The sequence below is a fragment of the Dipodomys merriami genome, unplaced genomic scaffold, assembly GCF_024711535.1.
Source record: "Dipodomys merriami isolate MVZ:Mamm:240054 unplaced genomic scaffold, mDipMer1.0.p SCAF_15, whole genome shotgun sequence".
Lineage (NCBI taxonomy): Eukaryota > Metazoa > Chordata > Mammalia > Rodentia > Heteromyidae > Dipodomys > Dipodomys merriami.
The window spans coordinates 9017649-9043487 of record NW_027202826.1 but is presented as its reverse complement, the minus strand read 5'-3'; the positions used below and the strand labels follow the sequence as shown (position 1 = coordinate 9043487).

Here is a 25839-nt window from a genome sequence, read left to right as displayed (position 1 = left end):
AAGAAACGAAAACATTAAAATATATATTTAAGGGTTCATTTTCCTAACATCACATTATCTGACCTTTTCCGCTTGACTCATACCTATACTATATATTGCAAATAAGGGAAACCATGGGACCTATGCTTCTTTGGGCCTGGCTTACTTCACTTAATATAATTTTTTCCAAACCTTTCCATTTCCTAACAAATGGGGAAATGTTATTCTTTCTGATGGAGGCATAGAATTCCATTGTGTATATATACCACATTTTCTTGATCCATTCATCTACTGAGGGGCATCTGGGTTGGTTCCATAACTTAGCTATGGTAAATAATGCTGCAATAAACATAGTTAAGTGTATTTTTTTTGTCTTTTCCCATCCATTGTGTTTACTGGTGGATTTATAGGGACATTCTAGTTACAACAATTGAGGAAAACCATATAACCTGTTCGTTTGGGTCTGGCTTAATTTGCTCAAAACATTTTTGGATCAATTCTTACTCATCAGTGTTCACAAAGCTCCTTTATCCTCAGTCCTCATAAATCAAACATTGCAAGCAAGGACCACTGCAAACAAGACATTGGCATTATCACAGAAGAGGAGGGATTAGAAAGAGAGGCATGGTTGTCTCCCATCCCTGAGAATACTCACCATTCATGTGCATTAAGAGAAGTGTACCTCAACATCTTGGACATAGAGGAAATGCAAATCAAAACGGTGCTCATTCCAACTCACCCCAGTTAGAATGCTCATCATCCAAGAACACAAACAATAACAGATGCTGGTGCAAATCTGGGCAAGAAGGAACTCTAGTACAATGTTAATGGGAACGTAAACTGGTGCAGCCACTCTGGAAAGCAGTGTGGAGATTCCTCAAAACAAAACAAAACAAAAACAAATAAAACGTAGAACTATCCTATGACCCAGCAATTCCAGTTATCCAAAAGATTACAACCCAGGATACAGTAAAGCCACCTGCATAACATGTTTATTGTAGCACTATTCACCATAGCTAAGGAAGAGAATCACCCCAGATGCCCTCAGTGGACAAATGGATCAAGAAAAGCTGGTATATATGTGCAATGGAATTTTACTCATTTATTAGAAAGAATGACATTGCACCATTTGCAAAGAAATGGAAGGAACTGGAAGAAATTATGTTAAGTGACCAAAGTCAGGCCCAGAGAGACTAGGGTTGTATATGTGGAGCCTAGAATTAATTTATAAATATGTAAGTATACACTTCATCGTGGTAGCCACGTGTACATAAACGTGGTAACCAAAATACGGTAGTTTCAGGGGAGAACACATATGGAGTAATTCTTTTGAAATGTTATCTTACAGTCTACCAGAATAAAACACCAAGAAACAGGTACTCAAAGGAGGAGTAAGATCAAGGGGGAGGGCAATTGAGGAATAAGGAGAGGGAGAGAGAAGAATGCAGTCATAAGATTCAATGCAGAGCCTATCAAATGAAGGAAATTGAGAGAGGGGGTGGGGCTAGAAGGGATGTGGAGAACGATGAAAGGGGTGACATCATTCAAGATGTCATGAACGGCTTTGTTGAATGGCAACTTCTTCCTACAACTATTTAAAGATCATTTTAAAAAGGGAAGTGTGAGCAGGTGATAAATGGAACTTGGAGAATGCTTTGAATGAGCCAATAAAGTTTCACCAGAGCTGTGGGCCTTCCGTACCTCTCACAGCTATGATGTTATCTTTTATATCCTCCTGGACTTATGAAAGTCAACAATTAAAGGATAGAATATATGGCTTTTCACTTGTTAACAGTTTTTCAGGTGCTAATATTTTCAGTTCTCTGCAGGCTTCCTGTTATCAAATTGGCTTCCCTTAAAGAAATTTATGTATTCACATTGAGCTGTGATTGAAGCATATCATACTGCCTTTTCTAGAGATTTTACCTTTTTAATAAAGGGCAGAGACTGAATTAAAAAATACATATAGCATTGAAGTGTGGTAGATGTACATGTATTTATTAAGAGGTTTCTGAGCTTACATTTATTTATTTATTGTTTTATGTGATATCTTTGCTTCTTTGTAAAGCACTCAACTTACAATACCATGAATACACAAAGGCAATTTAATGTAAAAACTAATTTATGAAAGAATATATGCCTATGAATAATTATTAGAAAAATGGAAGGTAGAATAGTTCCATTGACCTGGACAGAAGGACTGACTTAAGTTCCTGTCCCTCCTTCCATTTTGCTTTTTTTTTTTTTTTGTCAATCATGGGGCTTGAACCCTGGGCCTGGGCGCTGTCCCTCAGCTCTTCAGCTCAAGGCTAGCACCCTACCCCTTGACCCACAGCGCCATTTCCGGTTTTGTGGTGGTTTATTGGAGGTAAGAGTCTCACAGACTTTCCTGCCCCGGCTGGCTTTGAACCGTGATCCTCAGATCTCAGCCTCCTGAGTAACTAGGATTACAGGCGTGAGCCACTGGCACCTGGCCCCATTTTGCACTTTTTGACATTGCGTCTCAGGTCTTCCTGCCTCAGACTCCAGAATGCTGGTATTATAAGCATGTGTCACCATGCCCCGGAAAATATTAAATTCTCCCTTCCATTAAAAAAAAAAGTAGCTAGCCTTGGTGGCCCAGGCCTGTCATCACAGCAAGGATGAAGAAGAAAGATGATGAATTCCAAGCAAGTATGATGATGTCATGAGTTCCAGGTTAGCCTAGCTTATGTAGTAAGACTCTTGTCTAAACTAACAAACTTTCTTGAGAAGTCCCATGAAAAAACTGCTATAAGAAAGAAGAAATATTACCAATAATCTTTTGCTTCACTGGCCTATTTATCTTGATAATTTCATTTGCTTTTGATAATATCATCTTAATAATTTCATTTGCTTTTGCCATTTTAAAACTTGTGCCTTCATTGTAATTCTGATCATTTTTTAATAAAATACTTATCGGAGAAGTCTTCCTTTGATCTTTATAAAGACTATTCCCAAATACAATTTAGCTTGAAACTTCCTTTGAGAAAAGAAGACAATTCTCTTGAAGACAGTGTAAGAATAAATCTACTAGATTTCTGCTGGTCACACTCTATGCATTGAAAGCATAAGAGCCTTTCTGTGTGATGAAGTCAATTAAAGTTTCACTCTGTGCTTGTTCAGTACCACTTCTTCATCTCTCCAACTAGATGACAGGGTGTGATTTTAATACACAACAGTGAGCCATAAAGATGATTTACCTTCCTTCCCCTGTGTAACATTAAGCAATATGATTGGGACATATTTTTCCTGGATAAAGATTATTTTAACCTACCTTTATTTCTAACAGAGAGAGTAGTACATGATTGGAGAGGAGTTATGTCAGTGAGGTCTTTCCACTTGCATGAAGATCAGAAACTCGCTGTGTCATCAGAAATATTTCGGGATTATTGTATGGTAAGTATTTGTAACACCGGACATAGACATGACTTCTTATTTTTTTCTAATGAATTATTGGGTTAATTATGATCAAAGCACATGCAATTTTCTTACCATGGGCCTATTTCATTCCTAAGCTAGTTCCCCATTGAGGTTACCATTCTATTTTCTGTCTCTATGAATTTAGCTACTCTAGGGATAAATAAGCAAATAAGCAAAACCATACAGTAGTTTTTCTTTTGTAACTGTCTTTCTTTACATAGCATACTTTCTTAGATTGATCCAAGTCATAGCATGTATCAAAATTTCCTTCCTTTTAAAAAAACGGAATAGTATGCTATTGCATCCTGTACTTTGTTTATTCTGTTATTAATGAATAATCAGGTTGCTTCCACTTCAGATATATTGAATATTCCTGTTAAGAACATGGATACATCAGCCAGATTTTAGTTTCTGATTTCACCTTAAACTGGAGTTGCTTTGTCCTTATTATTGTATGTTTCTGTTTAATTCTTTGAGAAATTATTATATTGGTTTTCCGCAAACGGTTGTACCATTTTATATCTTCTCTAGCAATGCACAAGGGTTCAAATTCCTCATATCCTCACTACCATGTACTATATTATCTGGTATTTTACATTTTAATGGGCGTCAAGGACTAAATCAACTTGCTGTGAATGAGTTCCATCAGTTCAGAAGACAAAAACGGAGGAAACCAAAAATAAAGGATACTGCATTGTGGAGGAGGAGTGAAGACAGGAGTTAAAGAAAGCTTATCTATGATTTGATAGAGAGATGAATATAACACACTTTGCCCTGAAGCACTCTGTACAGCCTGACTATTCTTATCAAACCTTAATTTTCTCAAATATAAAAAGCCTTGTGGATAGCCCTGTGGATTAGGCCAAGAGAATACTGGCCCTTTTAAGCCTGAAATATTCTTTAGAAATATATTTTGTATCCTTGTATGTTTTTAGTTCCCTGGTATATCTTTGTGCTTTAATTTTCATTTCTGAAACCACTTGTTTATTTGTATCATATATGTACTAAAATTTCTGATTATTTTAAGCAACAGCACATAGGTTCTTATAACTTCTCTCTCTCTATATATATATATTTAAAAATGTACCGCATTCTGAAGAAACAATTACTGGTGTTACTTTTTCTTGAAGTACTGAGATATTTATAGCTTTAATTATCTTGAGAGATAATATTTGTCTAAGGTAAGAGAGATCTGTGAATGTAATTCCTCATGCCATATAAAAATGGACTATTACATTGCAACCAGATAGAAAAGCCATCACCTCCAAATTTCTGGCTGGATTCCTGTGTCAGAACTCTGTAAGTGGTTTGTTAACTTTCTGATAATATATGACACAACGTCAGCGAATTCAACCTGAGGATACCATCATGACATCTAAAAAAAGCCTTTGGCATTTGTCACTATTCTGAGATATAAAATTCCTAGGCTTATATATCATGTTCTTAAAAATAGCTAGGATTAAAATGAATGCTTTAAGAAGTTGGGATAAGCAGTTTCTAGAAATTTCTATGTATTTAGAAAGTGAAATGACACACTCATTGGTTGTCTATCAGGAAAGTCATTCCGTCAGTTGAGTGGCTGATTTATGGTCCATAGAGGACCTGGGCCATTTGGTGACCCCTTAGCATGAGGATGAGGTGTTGCAGACAAAATGTCCCTGAAGGCTGTGGCAGGGAGGCTCCCAGGCTGAGGGCTGGAGGGCAGGGACATTTCCAGTTGTGGAAAAACCAGCTGTGGTTGCCCAAGGATGGGCATCCAGCTGAGGAATTGAAAGAAGTGTGTGTGTGTGTGTGTGTGTGTGTGTGTGTGTGTGTGTGTGTGTGTGTGTGTGTGTGTGTGTGTGTGTGTGTGTGTCTGTGTCTGTGTCTGTGTCTGTGTCTGTGTGTGTGTGTGTAGGAAGAATGCCTTAATGGTAGTGCTGGCAATAATGCTAGTGTTATGGTTGCCAGATAACATATATATTCCTTTTAGAGATAAGCTATAATGTGACTGTTTATAGAGGCAGATGAAAGCCTGGCTAGTTGAGTGTCGAGCGCCTCGAGCAGACATTGGGTGAAGGGAAGGAACAGACTGTGCAGGCCCTGGGGAATCCCTACCCCCCTCCACCCCCTCCTAGGAAGCTAGGTACACTTGTTCTCTAGTAAAGGGAACATTAACCAAATTTCTTAAAAAGTAATGAAAGAGAACAAACTGTAAAAAAGGCAGCCAAAAAAAGGCAAACATCTGTTACTGAACATGTCTCACTTGACTTCCTTTTAATGTTCTTAGGAATAAATTTATGAACTGGGGAAGGTTTAGCGCTAATTAGCTTGTTTTCATCAAACAAAATGTAGCAGGCATGGATGTTGAATATGAATGAACTGCGTCAATAGTAGTACTAAGTGTATACTGAGTTCTGAGCCAGGGTGATGGCCACCAGTTTGGATCCTGTGACTGCTAATATTGTATTGATTCGCTTGGCTATACTGAACAATGCAAAGAAAAATATTTGAAGAGTTTTGTGTATTTATTGAACAATGAGTGGATTAGGCAAAAGACTTTTGTTTTTTAAAGGCTTTTTCTCTTTGCTCACATGACTTTCTGTTGATATGTTGTGCTTTGGAATAACAAATGTGGAGTTGCTCTTCTAATTACAAGCAGCAGCAGCAACAGTAGTAGCTTTGACTCACAGGATTTATATCCTTTTATTTAAAACTCATAGGGAAACAACATTTTTTGCCAGGAGTTCAAAATGTTTTACAAGGGTGAGAAGAGGTAAGTCATTTGACAAGCAAGGCTATGACGGAACATGCTCACATTTTCATTACAGCGTATGAGGATTCTCATGAAGTGAAAGAGAAAGGCCGCTGTCAATAAGGGCCTCATGTTCATTCAATCCAGCTTTTGCCATCAAAGATCGGATGAACTGAGTTTTGCCTTCATGTGTGTTATGCAAAAAAAGTGTTAGTTTTTCAAGCTTTTATAAATGCTAGAAGCTGAGATAAGGAATTATAGACTTACCATGGTAGTAGTAATAGAATTAATCATAGTAGCAGAAATTGATGGAGGAGGATGGAGAAATTAAAGACAAACAGGTAACATACAGGAGGAGAGAGAGAAGGTGGGGGGAGGGGTGTGGGAAGAACGGGGTGGGGGGAGAGGGGGAGAAAGAGGGAAAGGGAAAGCAAAAAGTAGTCAAATGCATAACCATGACGAGGAAAGAAGAGAATACTGATTTAAGGATGTTGGGGTCATTTTGCCATAGTTTTGTTTTCTATACACTTTATTTTTTCCTGTAAAAAGATGTGCAGAATGCTTCATCTCTTTCTTCTGGAATAGTTGATTCCCTATCCCTTCTGTGAAGACTATGGCCAGAAGCTCTTCCTGATTATCCTTTTCAACATCTCCAACACTCAGAAAGTCTTCTTCTGTTTCGTAGGTGAGGATTGCTACAGTAGATTGTTGGAAAGACCAAATTCATACCTAGGGCACAAACCCAAGACATGGAGTCTTAAGTCTTACATCTAGAGTAGGCCCCAAATGGTGAGAAGCTACACCTGGTTGTTGAGATAGAATAGTTTCAAACAATGGTGCTTATGTCAGTGACAAAATACCTCATGATCCTGCACTTGAGTCTTCAGCAATTGATTCCTAATGTGACCCTAGTTTTATTCTTGAACCAATGTTGGATAACTTTTAAATCCAAATTGCTTCAGGTTTTTATAGTCTTATCTGTTTCTCCTCTACTTGCAGTACATGTATTTTGAAGGAAATTCAAAGGATATAACCTAAGGAGAGAAAACAACTATATTTATTATAGTATTATTTTATAGCCTTAGTTTTTTTTAATTGTGAAAATACTGTACAGAGGAGTTACAATTACATGGGCAAGATAACGAGTTCATTTCTTATCAAGCATTGCTGCCTCCTCCTTGTTTCCCCTTCTCATCCCTTCCCAGCCTCCCCCCCACCTCCCCCACACCCGATTTCCCCCCCCCCCACCAAAGTTGTAAAGTTCGTTTTTCGACATAATGACTTGTACATCTCATTGTTGCAATGGGTCCATCTGTATCCCTAGTTAAATAATTTGTTTTTGTCCTTCCCCTCTACAAATTATACCAACATCAAATACAGTAAAAGCAGGGGTTATGCCGTGGGGGAGGGACATACAAAGCAACATAGAAATCATCTTATAAATATGTTAGAAACAATTGCATGAAAAAAAAAAAACATTTGAGTCCTTATCTGACCTTTTCTGCTTGACTCAGACATATACTAGTTATTGCAAATAAGGGAAACCATGGGACCTATGTTTCTTTGGACCTGGCTTACTTTACTTAATATAATCTTTTCCAAGTTTTTCTGTTTCCTAACAAATGGGGCAATGTCATTCTTTCTGATGGAGGCATAGAATGCCATTGTGTATATATACCACATTTTCTTGATCCATTCATCTACTGAGGGGCATCTGGGTTGGTTCCATATCTTAGCTATAGTAAATAGTGCTGCAATAAACATAGTTGTGCTGGTAGCTTTAGTGTGGTCCTGTTGGTGATCATTTGGGTAAATGCCCAAAAGTAGGATTGCTGGGTCATAGGGGAGCTCTATGTGGAGTCTTTTGAGGAACCTCCATACTGCTTTCCAAAGTGGCTGAACAAGTTTACACACCCACCAACAATGCAGTAAGGTTCCCTTCTGTCCACATCCCCTCCAGCATCTGTTGTTATTAGAGTTCTTGATTATAGCCATTCTAACTAGGATGAGGTGGTATCTCAATGTTGTTTTGATTTGCATTTCTTTTATGACAGCCTTAGTTTTTAATTCACAGAAACATTTATTTTGTTTAATATGTAGCTTAAATATAGAGGTTTTGAAAAGTGATTATTCTGAATTATTGTGGCCTGATTATTTTTCAAAAAGTATTTCTGAACTGGGCATGATGACACATACCTGGAATCCCAGCTATTTGGGAAGCAGGAGTAGGAAGGTCATAAATTTGGGACACAGAAAGACAGGGGGGGAAGGAAGGAAGGAAGGAAGGAGGGAGGGAGGGAGGGAGGGAGGGAGAGAAGAAGGGAGGGAGGGAAAGAAAGGAAACAAAGAAAGAAGCAAGCAAGAAGAAAGAATGAAAGAGAGAAAGAGAAAGAGAAAGAGAAAGAAAGAAAGAAAGAAAGAAAGAAAGAAAGAAAGAAAGAAAGAAAGAAAGAAGGAAAGAAAGAAGGAAAGAAAGAAAGAAAAGAAAGAAAGGCAGGAAGAAGGAATCAGGAAAGGAGTAGAAAGGAAAGGAGATAAAGTGCTGGAATGTGACTCAAATGACAGAGCACAGTGCAAGGCCCTGGGTTTGATTCCTCAGCACTGCAAAACCAAAAACTTTCTGAATACTTTTTCCTATTAATTAATTAGTTTTCTCTACTACTAAACGATTGGCAACAGGCTTTCACTTAAGATATTTTGGTAATTGGACATTTTTAATAGAATATATCAGATGAAGCCACGATGGCTCATGTCTGTAATCCTAGCTACTCTGGAGGCTGAGATAAGAGGATTGCAGTTTGAAACCAACCTGGACAATAAACCACTAGAGAGTAGAGCTGTGATTCAAGTGGTAGAGTGATAGCCTTGATCAAAAACAAGCTTGGGGATAGTGCCCAGTCCCAGAGTTCAAGTCCCAGGACTGGCAAAAAAAAGAGAATATAGTATATAATAGTTGTAGTTAAGTTTTGTAGGTATTCTTAAATTGCTCTTTTCCTTTGTTTTTTTCTTCGAAGAAGTATTAGTTTAGGATTTTTTTTGAAAATTTTACTGCTTCTCAAAATCAAATATGTGCAAATAAGCAAGAACAAATCACCGATTAAGAGTAAATTTTCATATATGAAAGAGGTGACTGGAATGCAGTAGGGGCTTAATGAATTATAGCTGTTATTAACTTTATTAAATTGTAAAAAGGTTCATTCAATCATTCATGAAGAATTTATGATGACTTATAAAAGTATAAGCAACATGGAATATATAAGTAAAGACATCATGGATTATAGAAAAGACAAAGTTTACAATTTCATTAAATATACAGAGTCCTAATTTGGCATGTTAATCATTTGTGATAAATAGGCCAGGAATTTGGGAGCTAATAAAAGAAGCTATTACGATTCAGAGGGTTTCCATAATAGTAAGAAATTGTGTATTTTATCTATCTCTCTATACAGAGAGATAGATAAAATACACAATTTCTTACTAGCTTTCAATCTATACAGATAGATAAAATACACAATTTCTTACTAGCTTTCAATCTATACAGATAGATAAAATACACAATTTCTTACTATTTGTATAGATAGGTAGATAGATAGATAGATAGACTCAAAATCCTGCCATTATGGAAATGGAATATATTGTCATCATAAGACAAAAGCACACATTGGTGAGAACATTTTTGAGGGGAGGGGGTTGGGAATATAGATGGTTGTGATGGAGATTCACAAAAGGAAATCGCTCTGGGAAATTCTCCCTTGGACCTTTCTGTGTGACCACACACTCTGTGTATGAACAGGGGTTAATAGTACAATTACCTCCTGGAATCTTGTTAGAAAATAAATAATCTCACATTGCTCCAAGTCTATTGAACTAGAAGATCAGCTATGATTTAAAAGCATGTTGAAGTCTAAGAAACATTATTTGAGCTAACTCCTTATGATATTATTGCTTTTAAATGAACTCTTGATAAGTAGTAATAATGAGATAGTTTATTTTCTCTCAACAAATACTTGTAATATATATATATTCTCTGATAAATTTAGATGTCTGGTGGGTTAGGATCACATTTACTTATGAACACTGAATATGAGTAAAGAAATGGTAAATGTTTGAAGAGACAGATGTCCTAGTGTAAACATTACACAAATATATGCACTGAATTCACATCACTTGGTACTCCAGAAATAGGCAGTTTTATATTTTTATGTATCAGTTAGAAATAATTTTAAATGAAAAATAATAATGCAAAGAGATTAAGAACAGAACAAAACAGGAATCCCAGGCTCTAGGCTTTGGAGAATTCTTATTTAATCAAATGATGGCAAAGTCCATAAAACAACAAATTCAACATTTCCTTGTTTTGAGCTACAGTGGAATACTGTTGCTTTCCCAGTTCAACCATGCATGAAAATTGTTCTTTTTTTTAGTAAGTCTTCTTAGAATTTATTTTTGTGCCATCTATGATTTGTTACTATGGACATTTCCTAGAAACAGCAGTCCTCTGACAAATACATAAGTCCTTCAGGGCGATTTATACCAGGATGCAATTTTACCCTTCTTTCTATTCAGCCTTTGTGTTGTCTCCTAAGCTATGCTTAAATCCTACGACTAAGAGAAAAAACAATTCTGGTAGTTTTGATTTCTTTTGTATGTGTGGAGGTTGAAGAAATTCACATGTGGGATCTGGTTTGGCTGCATGTGCAGATTTACAAAATGGATTCATTTCTCAGGAATACCAATGCTTCCTAGGGGTGGTTGCATGGCTTCAAAACCCTTCTTGGAAGCTCTGAAATTCAAGAATGCGGAGAGACTGACTTGTGAAAAGACCCAGGAGGAAATGTGTCTGGTGCCTTCTGGTTCTGCCTGCGTGCCAGTGATTGACAGGATGATTATTATATTTTTTTTTCTGTGTGGGCCATTTCTCACACTGGGAGTGGTGGGGTGAGATCTGCACTTCTCACTCTTCACAGAAGGCGCAGAGAACGCCGTTCAGAGTCCAGCCTGGCAGAAAAAGCTTTGCAGTTGATTTCACATGTTTTAATGTGCAATTTATAGTTTTATTATGTATGTGCTAGCGACGATTTCTCTTTTCACAGTGACCTATTTTTAAAACCAACCGTTGTTTTTACCTCGGAGGATGTGTTTATATATCATGTGTTATATATGCTTCTTGTAGGGTCATAAAGCTGTTGAAAACTATGAAAATTCTTTTCTTTTCTCTTCTTTCTTTCTTTCTTTCTCTTTTTGTGGTCAGTCCTGTAGCTTGAACTTAGGGCCCGAGTGCTGTGTCTGAGATTTATTCCCTCAAGGCTAGCTCTCTACCACTTTGAGCCAAAGCTCCACTTCCAGTTTTCTGATGGTTAATTGGAGATGAGTCTCAAGGACTTTTCCTGCTTTGACTGGCTTTGAACTGTGATCCTCAGATCTCATTCAACCTTTCTGAGTAGCTAGGATTACAGGCATGAGCTACCAGTGTCTGGCTGAAAGTTCTTTTTTACTTAGAAAAACACCCTTTAGCTACATTTGGGGGATAAGTGTTGGGGAATAGAATACAAATGACAAATTTTCACCTTTCTCTAGCAAACACATTCCAGAATTTCCCAGCAAAAGGAGTAAAATAAGTCTATGTCTAGCATCACGCTGCAAAATGAAAGCTAGATAAAGATCTATGTTTAATCAGTCTAGAGTTTAATTATTATACTATGAGAGAATTGTCAAAAAGATTTTTTAAAAATCCAGTCAAGGTTTGGAAAAAGAGTAGTAATTGATAGATTAGACACTGTTTTTCTAAAAAAGAAGCTGAGGTGTAATAATATTGTATAAATTATCAGAAGGAAGTCTTGGCACTAATTAATTCTGGAGTTGGAGAAAATATGTGGGGAAAAGACTTTGAAAAGTGATTTGGGATAAATTTATTCACATTGCTACAAAATTTTGAAAAATATACCAGAAGGGTTTTATTAATGACGTAGGTCCTCAATCAGACTTGCATTGCCCTTTGGTCGGTGGGACAGGGGACATCAGATGTTAGGTGAAATGAACCCCAAGATAAGGACTGAAATGGTTTTTCTTTCTTGCTATTGTTTCTAACATCTTTATAAGATATTTCTTTATTGCTTTGTATGTCCCTCCCCCAGAGTATAACCCCTGTTTTTACTGTATTTGATGTTGGTATAATTTGGGGAGGGGAAGGGAAAAAACAAATTGTTTAAATAGGGATACAGGTGGACCCATTGCACCAATGAGATGTACAAGATGTTATGTCAAAAAACGAACTTTACAACTTGGTGGTGGTGGGAGGACTGGATGAGGGGAGGTGTGGGGAATATGGGAAGGGATGGAAAGGGGAAACAAGGAGGAGCCAGCAATGCTTGATAAGAAATGTACTCGTTATATTGCCCATGTAATTATAACCCCTCTGCAGGGTATTTTCACACACAAAAAAACAAAAAACAACTGAAAAGATCTTAACTGCTGTGCAAATAGAAGAAAAAGCTTGTAAGAGAGAAGGAAGTTGAACTAGAAAGGCAGAGTGGGCTGGAGACAGGATTATATGAGTATGTAGAAAACTAAGACTTGGAAACAAATGCACCTTTGGAAAATGAAGAAAGACCAACCAATAAACAAAAGAAAACGGGAACCCTTGTAGCCCATTCCAGTTATGTTAGATAGGAAGAAACAAGAAGAACGGAAGGCTGTTAGGCAATACAGTATTGAGACTGCCCTCGGTGCATATCTGCGGGTGGGGGGCAAGTTCTCTGTGGCCTTCCCATTTGACACTCTTCATCATGGAGAACATCCAGTCCAAGAAGGAAGCCACTGACAGACGTGGAGTTGGCAAGTATAAAGAGCAGTAGCACACAGGAACAGGTTGCTCCAAGCCAAACACATTGAGTTGGAGTATGGAATATGAAGATTAGAAATTAATTTTTTGTAAACTACTCGTAGTTTTGTAGCTATAGGACAATATCATGAAATGTTTTGAGAGTAGCAGTTAAAGGTCTTAGCCAAGGGCCACTGGTGGCTCACGCCTGTAATCCTAGCTACTCAGGAGGCTGTGACCTGAGGATCTTGGTTCCAAACCAGCCTGGGCAGGAAAGGCCATGAGACTCTTGACTCCAATGTACCAGCAAAAACAGAAGTGGAAGTGTGGCTCAAGGAGTAGAACACCAACTCTGAATGAAAAAGTTATCAGTACAAGCACAAAAAAATAAAATTAAAGGTCCTTTGTTATAGTTTACTATTACCTATGTGTTATATAGAAGTTTTAAAAGCTATACTCATATTCTTGAGGATGATTGCTTACTTTGAAAAAGTATGTGTGAACCATAAGTAATACTTTCAAAAGGAACATCCATGAGAGATGATGCAGTTTACTTGTGTTCTAACTGGAAATGAAGAAAAACAATCTGACATCTTAAGAAATTAATGTAATGAAGGCAGATGAAGGCAAACAACTAAGACTGCATCTGAGAAAGAATATGGGACAGAAGGAAGCTCAATGGATGGAAAGACTAGGTTTAAATACAGAATCCTTTTCAATTCACACACAACTATATATATCTATACATTGACCTTTGTGTTTCCTGAGAGTTTATGTAAGAGATGATTTTGACTTCACTTGTCAAATACACATTTAAAACTTAAAATGCACCATGCAGATAAAAATGTCCCTGTGGTACCAAGTGTACACGATATTATCAAAAGCTCAGAAATGGCCTGTCACTGATTTCTTACTAAGTCTGTGAGAAATGAGGGAACACAACCCACAAATCTCCTGATCTTTACCTCATCTGTGAAGATCACTCCATACACCACTTCCTTCTTTTTTCAAAGGTAGTTTGTACAAATAATTCATATGGAAGATTATGAAGTGGGTATACAATCCACTGGTGCAATTCTTAATTGCATTTTTTAAAAAAAATACCAAATAGCTAGAGAGGCAACGGTCTAGTTAACTCTGAGATTTTGTAGGGTTTTCTTCCTTCAAGTATTCTCATATTGATCAGTACTGAATGATTATATGAGAAAAATCCATAGTAAGTACTTGTGTAATTATTGAGAATGATGCTGGTACTTTCTACCAGGTTGTTTTGAATGACCTATAGGAAATACATTTCACCGAAAGCTCCTGGTTTCTCTTTATTGGCATTGTGATGATTGAAACAGTAGGTGTTTTTAGGAATCCCATTACAAAAATATAAAAATGTAGGTGCCAACAGGAATTAATTTTCTACAAGTTTAAGATCAAGGTACCAAGCAATGTATTTTTCCTGAAGCCTCTCTCATTGACTTGAAGATGAATGCCTTGCCCTCATAGCTTTAACTCCAGTGTCTCTTTCTGTTCATACAAGGAAATTGCTGAAAGACACATAAATGATCCTCTTACATCTCTCCTGGAGGATCTCACACTCTGTGAAGGGCAAACACAGAGGCATTAGTGATTTGGACTTTGATATGGGATCTGAGGTTATAGTGATGTATTAACTGTAATGATTGGGTAGCTAGGAATTTACCAAATCTGCTTAACACAGCAATCAGTACTAGAAAATGTCTTACATCATTTTTCTACCAGTAAGTTTCCCTCAACTAATTTTCTTATTTTCACAGATACTGTTATTTTTTGGTAAACTGTTAAATCATTTTTTGTAAGGAAGCAAACAAATCAATCAATCAGTTGGTTAAATTCTCCTCAAAAAGGGTATCTGCTTACTGAAATGATTGGAAGGAATTATTCTTGGTTACCAAAAAGGCTGGAGAAGGTCAAACAATTTCACTTCTCTGAGTATACTAACCATTTTATGTGAATGTTTATGGGATGCATATTATATGCATATGGGATGCGTATTATAACAGACTGACTCTTTTGTCTTTTTATAATAGTATCAGTGGAATTAATTTTTTTCAGACAACAAAATTGTTTCTCTTCTTATATCAACTGTTTTTCCTTTTATTCTAGAGAGCCTTAAGGAGAAAAAAACTTCAACCCATCCAGCCAGAACCAAAGCCAGATAGGTATATTGTTTACATGAAAGCAGCAAAGTGTCAGTTAATGTCATTGTTTTTAATATTGTTGATGTAATTGCGGACATTACTAATTCTAAAGAGATGCATTTTTAGATATCTTTTTATTGTTGCCATTGATGGTTGCTTTTTTTCTCTCCATGACACTGAGGCAAAGAGAATTTTGTTTTCAGTTAATTTTATCAGTCACTACACAGGTTGAAGTGTTGTGTGTGTATGTGTGTGTGTGTGTTTGTGTGTGTGTGTGTGTGTGTGTGTGTGTGTGTGTGTAATCTAAACCTTATGGGTGTAAACATTTCTGTGCACATTTCAGCTGTTTTGTTGTTATTTATTATCTGTGCACCATGCACAGTTCTCCTTCCAATGGCCTTATTAGGACTGCTTAGATTGCTTTTACTTTATGTATCAAGTCCGTTGATGAACACCTGAAACCTAATGATCTTGTGATATAGATTAGAGGGTGAGACAAGAGAAGAGATTATAGGAAATAACCCAAGATGTTTCTGGAAAGGAAACATTCATACCTGTGTGTTCTTATTCAATGAAAATACTTTCATTTAGTAATTACATGTGGTTCTTAAGTAAAACATATAAAATAGATATATGAAGATGGTGGTGAGTGCTGGTATGTGTTCAAAAGAAATCATTTGATTCTCAAAAAATGATTCTCAAATAGCAATTGAAATTCCCAGAGTGTTGCACGTAGCCAGAGTCCTTATACTAGTGAGATTCACCAGAGAGCACCATGTCAACACCATCTTGTTTCCCATGATAGCTTTATCTAGGGCGGAGGTAGGGCCTCTTGTCCTTAACAACAGACTGAGTTGGGATTTTTCTATTTCTTCCCTTGCAATAGAGACATTTTGATTTCTAATCTTGAGTCTACCTGTACACATGGCCTAGAGGTAATTCCAATCGAGTCTGCTGCAGGGTACAGCAGGGAGAGAGAAAAGGATGGCTGCACCTGGGGCAGAGAGTAGGTCCCAGAGTGAATTTAATCCCGCATGAAATCAAAGGAAATCATCCAAGGAGGGGCAAGCAGAACAATGAGAGAAAGCACATACCAACGTTCTCTTTAAAGCACAGTAGCTCAGTAGTAAAATGAGCATAAATGATGTTTCAAGCAGGGAAAAGCAGATTTGTGATTTCTTTTTCTTGGAGGAGCTCACAAAGAGGGCTAATAGGAAGGCAGAAGCACTGAACTTCTCAGGGTTCTGCCCTGTCACAGTCCACATTTACTGCTTTTCTAACAGGCCTTGGCCTGTTTTTGGCTGCCTACTTCCGTGCCTGCTCCTTGATCCACTAGAAATGATAGTTCCTAACCACCTATGTGAACAACATAGGAAGTACAGACAAAATTGGATGCAAGTTAGCTTTGTTAGTAAGGGAATTTATTTTGTTATGTGAAACTCTGTGACTAAAGTCCTTATTTAGAGGGCAAGGGATCTGTAGTAAGTACCAATCTTTTCTTCATTCCATTCTTTTTGAGCAGAGATCAGAGAGATGGATGCAAGTGACTGAAGCTGGGGTTGGGAGCAAAGCGTTAACCCAAGAGAAATAAATTATTAGCACTGGGAGGAGGAAGAGTCAGAGCAAGGAGGAAAAGAGAAGGAGGGAGAGAGGAAGAGGGAGGAGGAACAAGAGGAAGGAAAAGAAGAATCAGAGGAAGGAGGAGGAAGGAAGAAGGAAGAAGAGGAAGAGGAGGAGGAGCAGGAGCAGGAGGAGGAGGAAGAATTCAATTTGTTTTGTTCTTGTGCAGATGAGCTTGTGAAAAATTGGTAACGTGATCACCTGGCTATTTTGACTTTTGGCATTTCAGTTGTCCTTTAAGGACTATTTTCTGGAATGTTCTGTGTGTAGACATCTAGGAACCATAAGAGAACATGTCAGATGTTGCAGACCATTACCAGGGAGAGCTTGATCACAAAGTCAGAATCAACTTAGCATGAACAGAAATAGTGTTGACTTTCTGTATGAAGTAAAAAGATTGTTTCTATTTAATTCCTAAGCCATGCGTCCTCAGAACATTATCTATAACAAATGAGAAGAAGTCATGGTGGGCTTTATTATTTAACTGAATTGGGTATTTAGAACTTGCTCTACTGTTAGGAGGAAGGACTGGCCACGTGGAGAGTAAACAGGAACAACCCGCCTTTCCTCCCACATGGAAATGGCTCCATATCTGCCTTTCTTCTCTCATATTGATTCCCTTAAACATTTTAGTGCCTGAGATGCCCTTAGAGATTTACATAGGATTTCAGCCTCTGCCCCTTAATAGGGAGATTAAACAGATTGCTGGGGATTTATGACCAGCCACCACCTCCTCCTCCTCCTCCTTCTCCTCCTCCTCCTCCTCCTCCCTCTTCTCCTCCTCCTCCTCCTCCTCTTTTTCTTCTTCTTCTTCTTCTTCTTCTTCTTCTTCTTCTTCTTCTTCTTCTTCTTCTTCTTCTTCTTCTTCTTCTTCTTCTTCTTCTTCTTCTTCTTCCTCCTCCTCCTCCTCCTCCTCCTCTTCCTCCTCCTCCTCCTCCTCCTCCTCCTCCTCCTCCTCCTCCCCCTCCTCCTCCTCCTCCTCCTCTCCCCTCCTCCTCCTCTTCCTCCTCCTCCTCCTCCTCTTCTCGTCCTCGTCCTTGTCCGTCCGTCCGTCCTCCTCCTCCTCCTCCTCCTTTTTCTTCTGGTTGTTGCTAGCAATAAAGTACTAAACCTTTGGGAAGATTTGCAAAAGAAATAGTAAAACAAGATGGAAGGCATGAGTGGAATTTCTTAAAAAATGGATTACATTCCTTTTCTTAAAATTCTTTATCACCCATAGTGAATGTAGTACAGTGCTTTCAAACTGAATAGACTTAAGTTTAGAGGACTGAAGAAGGCCACGAACTAGTTTCATTCATTAGCCCAGTGGCTTCAAATCCAGCATTGAAGGCATGAAGGCCTGTCACATTTCTGCTTTAAGGCTGCCTGTACAAGAGGCGAAAGCCCTCCACATAGCTTCACAGAGAAAGTTCCAAATCAGAGTAAATTGTGAAAATTATCACTAAATTGCACAGCATTTGGACAAGGCGGGCACACTAATCTAATCAGGAAAGGGCTGATCATTACTTTCCCATACTGCAGGTTGGAAGAGGAATATGGAGAAGGAAAACAGCACAAATCATTTTTAATATATCTCTGATCTTGGCAACCTGGGCTGGTTTTTGTCACAAATCTCCAGCTTTCAAAGTGTTTGCTTTTTACAACAGCCAAAATAAGTGTCCTTTAAACATGTTCAACCTATGAACAGATGGGCAAAGCGTGCTTTTATAAATGGAGCATACAAAATATCTTCAGCATCAGCCAAAACTAATTAGTGGCAATATCTGAACTAAACTCTAAAACTGATTTAGTGTTTAATATATATTATCCTATAAGCATTAGTAGTTGAAAGGAAATTCCCTTTTCAAATGTTTGCCAAGCTCAGAGTTTAATGTGTAGACATGATTAACTTACTAATTAACTTAGTGTATCTTTTCTCACATGTAATTGGGCTTAATGACTTCTTCCTCTGAAAGCTATTTAATTTGATACTTTGATCACAGATTTCTCAAACTTGAAAAAAGTCAAATTCAACCAGTCAAGCCCTGGTTTTTCAACTTTTTAATGATTTATGGGGATGGGGCATAGTATCCCACAGATGTACAGGTATCTCCAAAGTAAAACAAGTAACCAAGATCTAAGTAATATTAAATATTATCAAATTTTGTAAATTAAGTAAATCACATCCAGGTACAGTTTTGGACCATGCCTATAATCCCAGATACTCTGGCCAGAGCATAAAATGAAACACCATCTCCAACAAGTAAGTCAGGTGTGTATTTCTAGCTAGGTGGGAAACATGTTTCCTTAGATAGGCAAAATATAATAATGACTGGATGGTTTTCCTTATGTCAAATCAAGAGTAGACAATGTACACAAAAACCAGTGTAGCAAAGTAATTTTATTTTTCACTTTTGTTTGGATATCCATCCTATATTTTACACTCACTGATTCACAGATATTTGCTTATTTTATGATCATCAGAATTCACCATTGTCAACATTTCATAGCTTCAAACTCATTCCCCATAAATACAGCTCACTTTCTACTAAGCCATCTATAGATTATTCCAGAAACTCAGTTTCCAATTATTTAAAAATGTACTACTGATCAAATTCTATATGTTTATGGCTTCTTTTCTTTTTTTGTTAATAAAAATAGACAAAAGGTATACACCAGTTGGTAAATGTTTCTATATCTACATTAATTCCTTTACTTAACACAGTCCTAATCACTCATATTAATACAATCTTTACCCAGAGTAAGGAATTTGATTCTTTCTGTGTGTGTCTGGCTTTTTCTCTTATTAGTTTAAAATAGTGTCAGGAGTCAGAAATTTACTTGGACAAACCACCCCTTTAAGAAATCTGGAAGAAAGTAAATCAGATTGACATCATGACTTGAATTATATGTATAAATCATAGTACCTTTCCTATGTCAATATATCAATCATTGAAATCACTTATGATTTTAGAAGTATTGATTTTGTTCTTGTTCTTTTTAAATGTTGATTTTTAGACTGAAAACCCTTGCAAAGAGTAGTGATAAATTGGACAGTAAAGTTAAAAGAATTGGACCACACATAGACATCTTCCAAGTCTTCGGAGGAAATAATAAATCATTAATGACCAAGAAAGTAGTTAAAATGATCGTCCATACACAAGCAGTTGTGAGAGGGTGGCTTGAACGCAAAAGACTTGAAAGAGTATCAACCAAGGTAAAATATGTATCAGGGTGATAATGTCTTAAAGTGGCTTAGAGGGAGCTGATTAAGTAGAAATCTTAATTCCCAGCTGGTCAACAAGTTGTTTCTAAGTTGTGTCTTTATGCTTTTGATTAAGAAATATTATAAATGAACTGTTCTGATAAGGAGAGGTTCTTTAGACACTGTTCTGGGACATTTATTCTTAAACCAGAACGTGCTGCATTGCACTGAAGTCGTTTCTTTGCTACATCTTGACATATCTTTAAAGCATCTCTCCTCCACTTCCTCCTCTCCTGGGAACCTGGAAATGCACAAAATATTCTACTGGAAATGATCTATACTCCACTCAATTGGTGTTCACCAGAATGACTTTTGTAATTAGCCATGTGACTTTCAAAAGAAATCATGAAGAACCATTTTGGCTGGGCAAATGCAGATGAATCTGAATGGATGGATACTGGCAAACTTATGAAAGAATAAAAATGTTTAGGACTAGAAGTTATCCAGAGCAATGATGACAAGAAAACTAAATCAGAATTATGCGAATTCTTGAATTTGGTCTTCTTCTGAGTGAATCCCTCTAGAATGGACTTGCCAGAAGGCACTCTGAACATATTTGTTCCCAGAACACAGTGATAGCTGTTAGAACTACTCCATCCTCTTATCTCTGGATACAAATTCATCCCGAGTGATTTAACACAGGTAAAAGGTAAATATTCTCTCTTACAGGTCAGTCATTTTCTGAGATTGTTTTTGTGTCTATTTTAGAAGTTGCAGAAATAGAAGCTCAGAGAACTTAAATCATTGAAAACCAAAGAACCAGCAAATGATAGAATGTGAATTCTAATCGGTATCTTTCTGACTCCAGATTATGCTAATCTACATATCTTACTACTTTCTGGAACTACATTAGTAATGGCTGGTTGCTCCCAAATCTAACTTAAAGCAAATCTTATACTTTTCTCTACAGCTCCAGACCCAGGTATTAAGCTACCCACTTGAAATACCTACAGAGAAATCACACTCTATATAGTCTTACATAAACTCATGTCTTTACTTCCCAAAGCACTTCCTTACTTGTACAAATATCACCTGTTTCTTTTGCCTGGAATTGCATGTTGGGAATTCTCTCTTCTGTTGCTTAAACTTCTTTATTCCCATACTGGTTGGTTATAATCTTGGGGACATTTTTATGTCCTCTTCTTCTCTGTACTTTTTTTTGTGGGGTTTTCCTTTATCTGCCCTTAAATGGATCTCCTGAATTACAGGTCTATTCTCACCTAATCTTCTACTAGCTGCCATACTTATAATTTCATTTGGATTACATCTTTCCATTTCTTAGAATCATTTGATGGGGCCTATCTCAATGATCGCACACACTGTGAATTTTCTACTGGAATACATTTGACCTCCTTGTTTTTGCTCTTGTCCTCTGTCCAGGCTCCATCTCATGACATTCCTTCACATACTTTCTGCACCTTTGCAAACTCCAAGCCATGACTGCATCCTGTTATCTTACGGTTTTTATTCTGTGGCCTCAGCTGGTAATACTCTTCCTCATCTTCTCATCTTTTTGTAATTGCCATATAATTTTCAAGAAGACCCTGAAATCTGTTCATGTAAACATTCTTTCTGGTCTGTCAAGCACAGTGGTTATCTCCATTTTTCTAGTCACTATGGTGTCCCGTATACTTCATCATGGTCTTCTGTTGGCATGTCTGGCCCAGGAATTAGAATTTATGTGACACATTTGGGAGTACTCTTAATTTTTATATTCACAGAACTATCTACTGTCTCACATATAATGTGCAATCTCTGTCTTATTAACTATATACATTTATTTTATTGTCAAGGTACAGAGGGGTTAACATTACATAAAATAGTGATTACATTTCTTGTCTAACTTGTTACCCTCTCTATCATTTTTCTCCCTTTTTCCCACCCCCAACTCCCTCCCAAGTTGTACAGATTATTTCCAACATGTTGTGAGTATCACTGTTGCATAGATTCCCACTTTCTCCATTGTCTCACCTTTTTGTTCCCTTTCCCTTCCCTAGTTCAGATAAATGTATATACAGTACCCAGGGTACCAAATAGAATACAGTGACAACAGGGGATAAACCATAGAGGGAAACACACAGACACAGACACAGACACAGACACAGACACACAAGAAATCATTAAGAACAACAACAAAGGAAAAACCTCTTGTGTCCATGTCTTGGAGTTCATTTTGTTTAGCATCATCTTATAAGGTCATATGTACATAGCTACTGAGTTATTCTGCTCATCTGCTAAGATTATCCTAGATGAATACTAATTATTACAAATAAGGGAAACCATAGAACCTATGTTTCTTTGGGTCTGGCTTATGTCACTTAATATGATTTTTTCCAAGTCCTTCCATTTTCTTACAAATGAGGTGGTATCATTCTTTCTGATGGAAGCATAGAATTCCATTACCTATATCTATATCTATCTATCTATATCTATCTATCTATCTATCTATCTGTCTATCTATCTATCTATCTATCTATCTATCTATCTATCTATCTATCTATCTATCTATCTATCTATCTCACATTTTACCCACAAGTTTTCTTATCTTCTCATTTGTGTGTGTTTATATGCTTTATTTGGTAAGACTGTCAATTGTCTGAGGACAAGAATCTCTCTTGTTGGCCATTATTTTCACTAATGCTTTACAGAGGCTAGATGTCCAACAGATGCCTATGAAATGGATAAATTGATTCATCAAAATATAGAAGTTTATCATACTGTTCTAATGTATCCTTAAAGTCTGTCTACATGCTTTTGATAAATGCCACTTGCTTACTTATCACATTTCTTGCTATGAAAAAGAACTACAGTCTCTCATTTCTGGGACAAAAATTGAGTCTAAAATACATAAGAGCAAGAATGTGTGCAAGATATGGTTGGAAAAGAAAGACAGATGAGAAAAAATGTTAAATTTTTAAGTGGCAGTGGAATTAGAGATGAAAAGAATGGGAAGTACTTTTAAAGGATCAGAGTCAATATCTACTAGATTGTTGACTTTTATTTGGTGATAAAATTCGTTATGGTCATTGATTTTTTTTATTGCATCATTGGCATGGTGCTTTAGCTGTTGGATGGCTGCTTTGTTGGTATGGATAAAGTTGTTGAGCCTACTATCAGAATGCTAGAGGGACAGGCGTATAATGTAATAAATTGCATTTCCAGGACTGTACCCATGCGAAGGGTTGCTGTTGAGGGAATTCTTGATAGACTTTCTGCTCTGTAGGCTGTACTGCAAATCACTGGGAAACTGTCAGCACTCTGGGCCTTTCCTGAGCTGGGAGTCTTCCAAAGCCAGGCTGCCTGGCTGCCTCTTCTAAGTTTTGTGCGGTGGACGGCGTATGCTGTGATGCTACTTTAATAGTATATGTCTAAGACAAGCAGAAACAGTCAGATGAGTTGATGTTAGGTGAAATGAACCCCAAGATAAGGACTCAAATGGTTTTTCTTTCTTGCTATTGTTCTAACATATTTATAAGATGATTTCTTTGTTGCTTTGTGTGTCCTTCCCCCATGGTGTAACCCCTGCTTTCACTGTATTTGATGTTGGTATAATTTGTGGAGGGGAAGGGAAAAAACAAATCATTTAAATAGGGATACAGGGGGACCCATTGCACCAATGAGATGTACAAGATGTTATGTCGAAAAATGAACTTACAACTTTGGTGGCTGGGGGAGGTGTGGCGGGGGAGATGGGAGGGCAGGGATGGGAAGGGGAAACAAAGGAGGAGGTAACAATGCTTGATAAGAAATGTACTCCTTACCTTGCTCATGTAATTGTAACCACTCTGTACAGTATTTTTACAATAAAAAAGTTATTAATTAAAAAAAGAATGCTCAAGGGACTGTGCAGTTGACACCATTTCATGTTAAATGCTCCCAGCTTCAGTGTATTTGGAAATACTGAAGCAGTATTGAGTATCTTGTCACACAACCACGAGATCATTTAGGTATGACCATATTTGTCAACATCCATAATGCCCTTTTGTTTTGTGTCTGTTGTTGGTTTGGAATCAGTAGCAATGGTCCTAAAAAATCATAATGACACAACAGCAGAGTAATTTCCTCAGTGGGTTGTGTCTATGTTGCATTGATTTCAATACGTACATGCGTAGAATTTCAGTTGCTGTTGGACAAAGACACTGAAATTCTGAAACATTTGAGCAGCTGGAGGTTGAAGTAAGGCATTGAATAATTTTTGCTGAGTACGTAGAACTGGAGCATTATTAGAAATTGGGAGTTTTAAGGTTGACATAGCAATATCCCATATGTCAGTCTTTAATGTTTTGGAAATTCAATAGCATGTGGCTCACCCTTTATCTTAAAAAAAAAAAAACACCAGACACCAGAAAGGTGCAGCAACCAAATCCTGTAGTGTACTTATGGACCCTATGGTGTAAGCGATGTAAGTTAGACACAAGAGTTTTATTACACAAATGTTTTGGCCCCAGGTACCTGGAAGACAACATTTATTTATTCAATAGTACTCTAGTGAGAAGAAGATTCAATCTAGAGTCTTGTGCTTGCTATGTAAGAGTTCTACCACTTTATCTATGTTCCAAACCTATTTGCTTTAGTTTGTTGTTGGTGGTCACAGGGCTTGAACGTAGGGCCTGGGCCCTGTCCCTGAGCTCTTTGTGCAAAGATAGCACTCTACCACTTGAGCCACAGTGCCACTTCAGCTTCTGAGTGGTTCATTGGAGATAATCTTCTCACAGGGACTTTTCTGCCCAGACCATGATTCTCATATCTCAGCCTCCTGAGTAGGTAGGATTACAGGTGTGAGCCACCAACATCTGGTTGCTTTAGTTAATTTTTAGGAAGGATTTCATGTTTTGTCTGTGGCTGAAAAAGCCCAGTGAAAAATAAGACATGACTGTATAATTATCAAAGGAAACAGAAGCTACTACAGTGAATAACTTAGGTATGCATCTGTTACAAAACCAAGTCACAATAACACTTCAATAGACTTTTCGTCTTTCTGATTTAACATGCTACAAAACAGAAACATCTGCACGTGAACCTAGGAAGGGCCATTGTCAAAACCTTTACTCTACAGGGGGTAAGATGTGATGAGAGAGCAATGCACAGGGCCGCTGGGGGGTTCCCGTTACTCCACAATGTCACCTCGTCACCACCACGGGCAGGAAATACTACACACTGCCACCAAACACAGCCACAGAAACAGCTGAAAAGGAGTAAGTCAGGCAAAGAGCTTTACTGTTTACTTTATTGTGCTATAGGCCTTGTATCACGGACGGGATTTGAGATCAGTTATGGACATGTATCGGAGACTGATCTACCGTGTGAGACATCGGCTTGGCCTTTGGAAGACGCGACAAGTCATGAACTTGATAGAGCTAGAGGAATGGATGGACAGGAAGAAATGTAAGTGAGGCTATATTTTTGATTTGACTCTAAGGTTGGAATTAGTTGTTTAACCATTGTAAATATATCTATAGGATATCTATCCTAATAGGCATTAGGATATATATGTATATATACTTATATGCAGGATATATACAAAAAACCAAAAAAATATGTATACTGAATATATTTTTCTTTTTCTTTTTTCCCCCCAAGACTGAGACTCAAACTCACTGCTTGATTACTTTAGCTCAGAGGCTTGCACTCTACCATTTGAGCCATGCCTCCAACCCAAAAGGATATTTTTATTTGTTTTTAATTTTTTCTTCTTTTTCTAGCTGTGTGGTATCTATCACCAAGGATTTGGGGTTGTTTTTAACTTAAAATTTTTATTTTTGTTGAAAAGGTGATGGACAGAGGGGTTTGCAGTTACACAAGTCCCGTAATGAATACATTTCTTTTTGAA

General features: G+C 37.4%; 1 protein-coding gene across 5 annotated transcripts in view; it reads left to right on the top strand.

Moving 5' to 3' along the window:
• The window catches only part of Iqcm (IQ motif containing M), a 273787-nt gene that overhangs the window by 152673 nt on the left and 95275 nt on the right, over window positions 1-25839 (top strand). For 4 of the 5 annotated variants that reach the window (XM_070022183.1, XM_070022185.1, XM_070022184.1 and 1 more), the window contains 4 exons: window positions 3290-3396; window positions 15111-15166; window positions 19763-19961; window positions 25250-25394. In XM_070022183.1, the coding sequence (XP_069878284.1) occupies window positions 3290-3396; window positions 15111-15166; window positions 19763-19961; window positions 25250-25394 (507 nt within the window). The remainder of the gene's footprint in view (window positions 1-3289; window positions 3397-15110; window positions 15167-19762; window positions 19962-25249; window positions 25395-25839) is intronic. The other variant, XM_070022187.1, reaches the window with a different exon arrangement.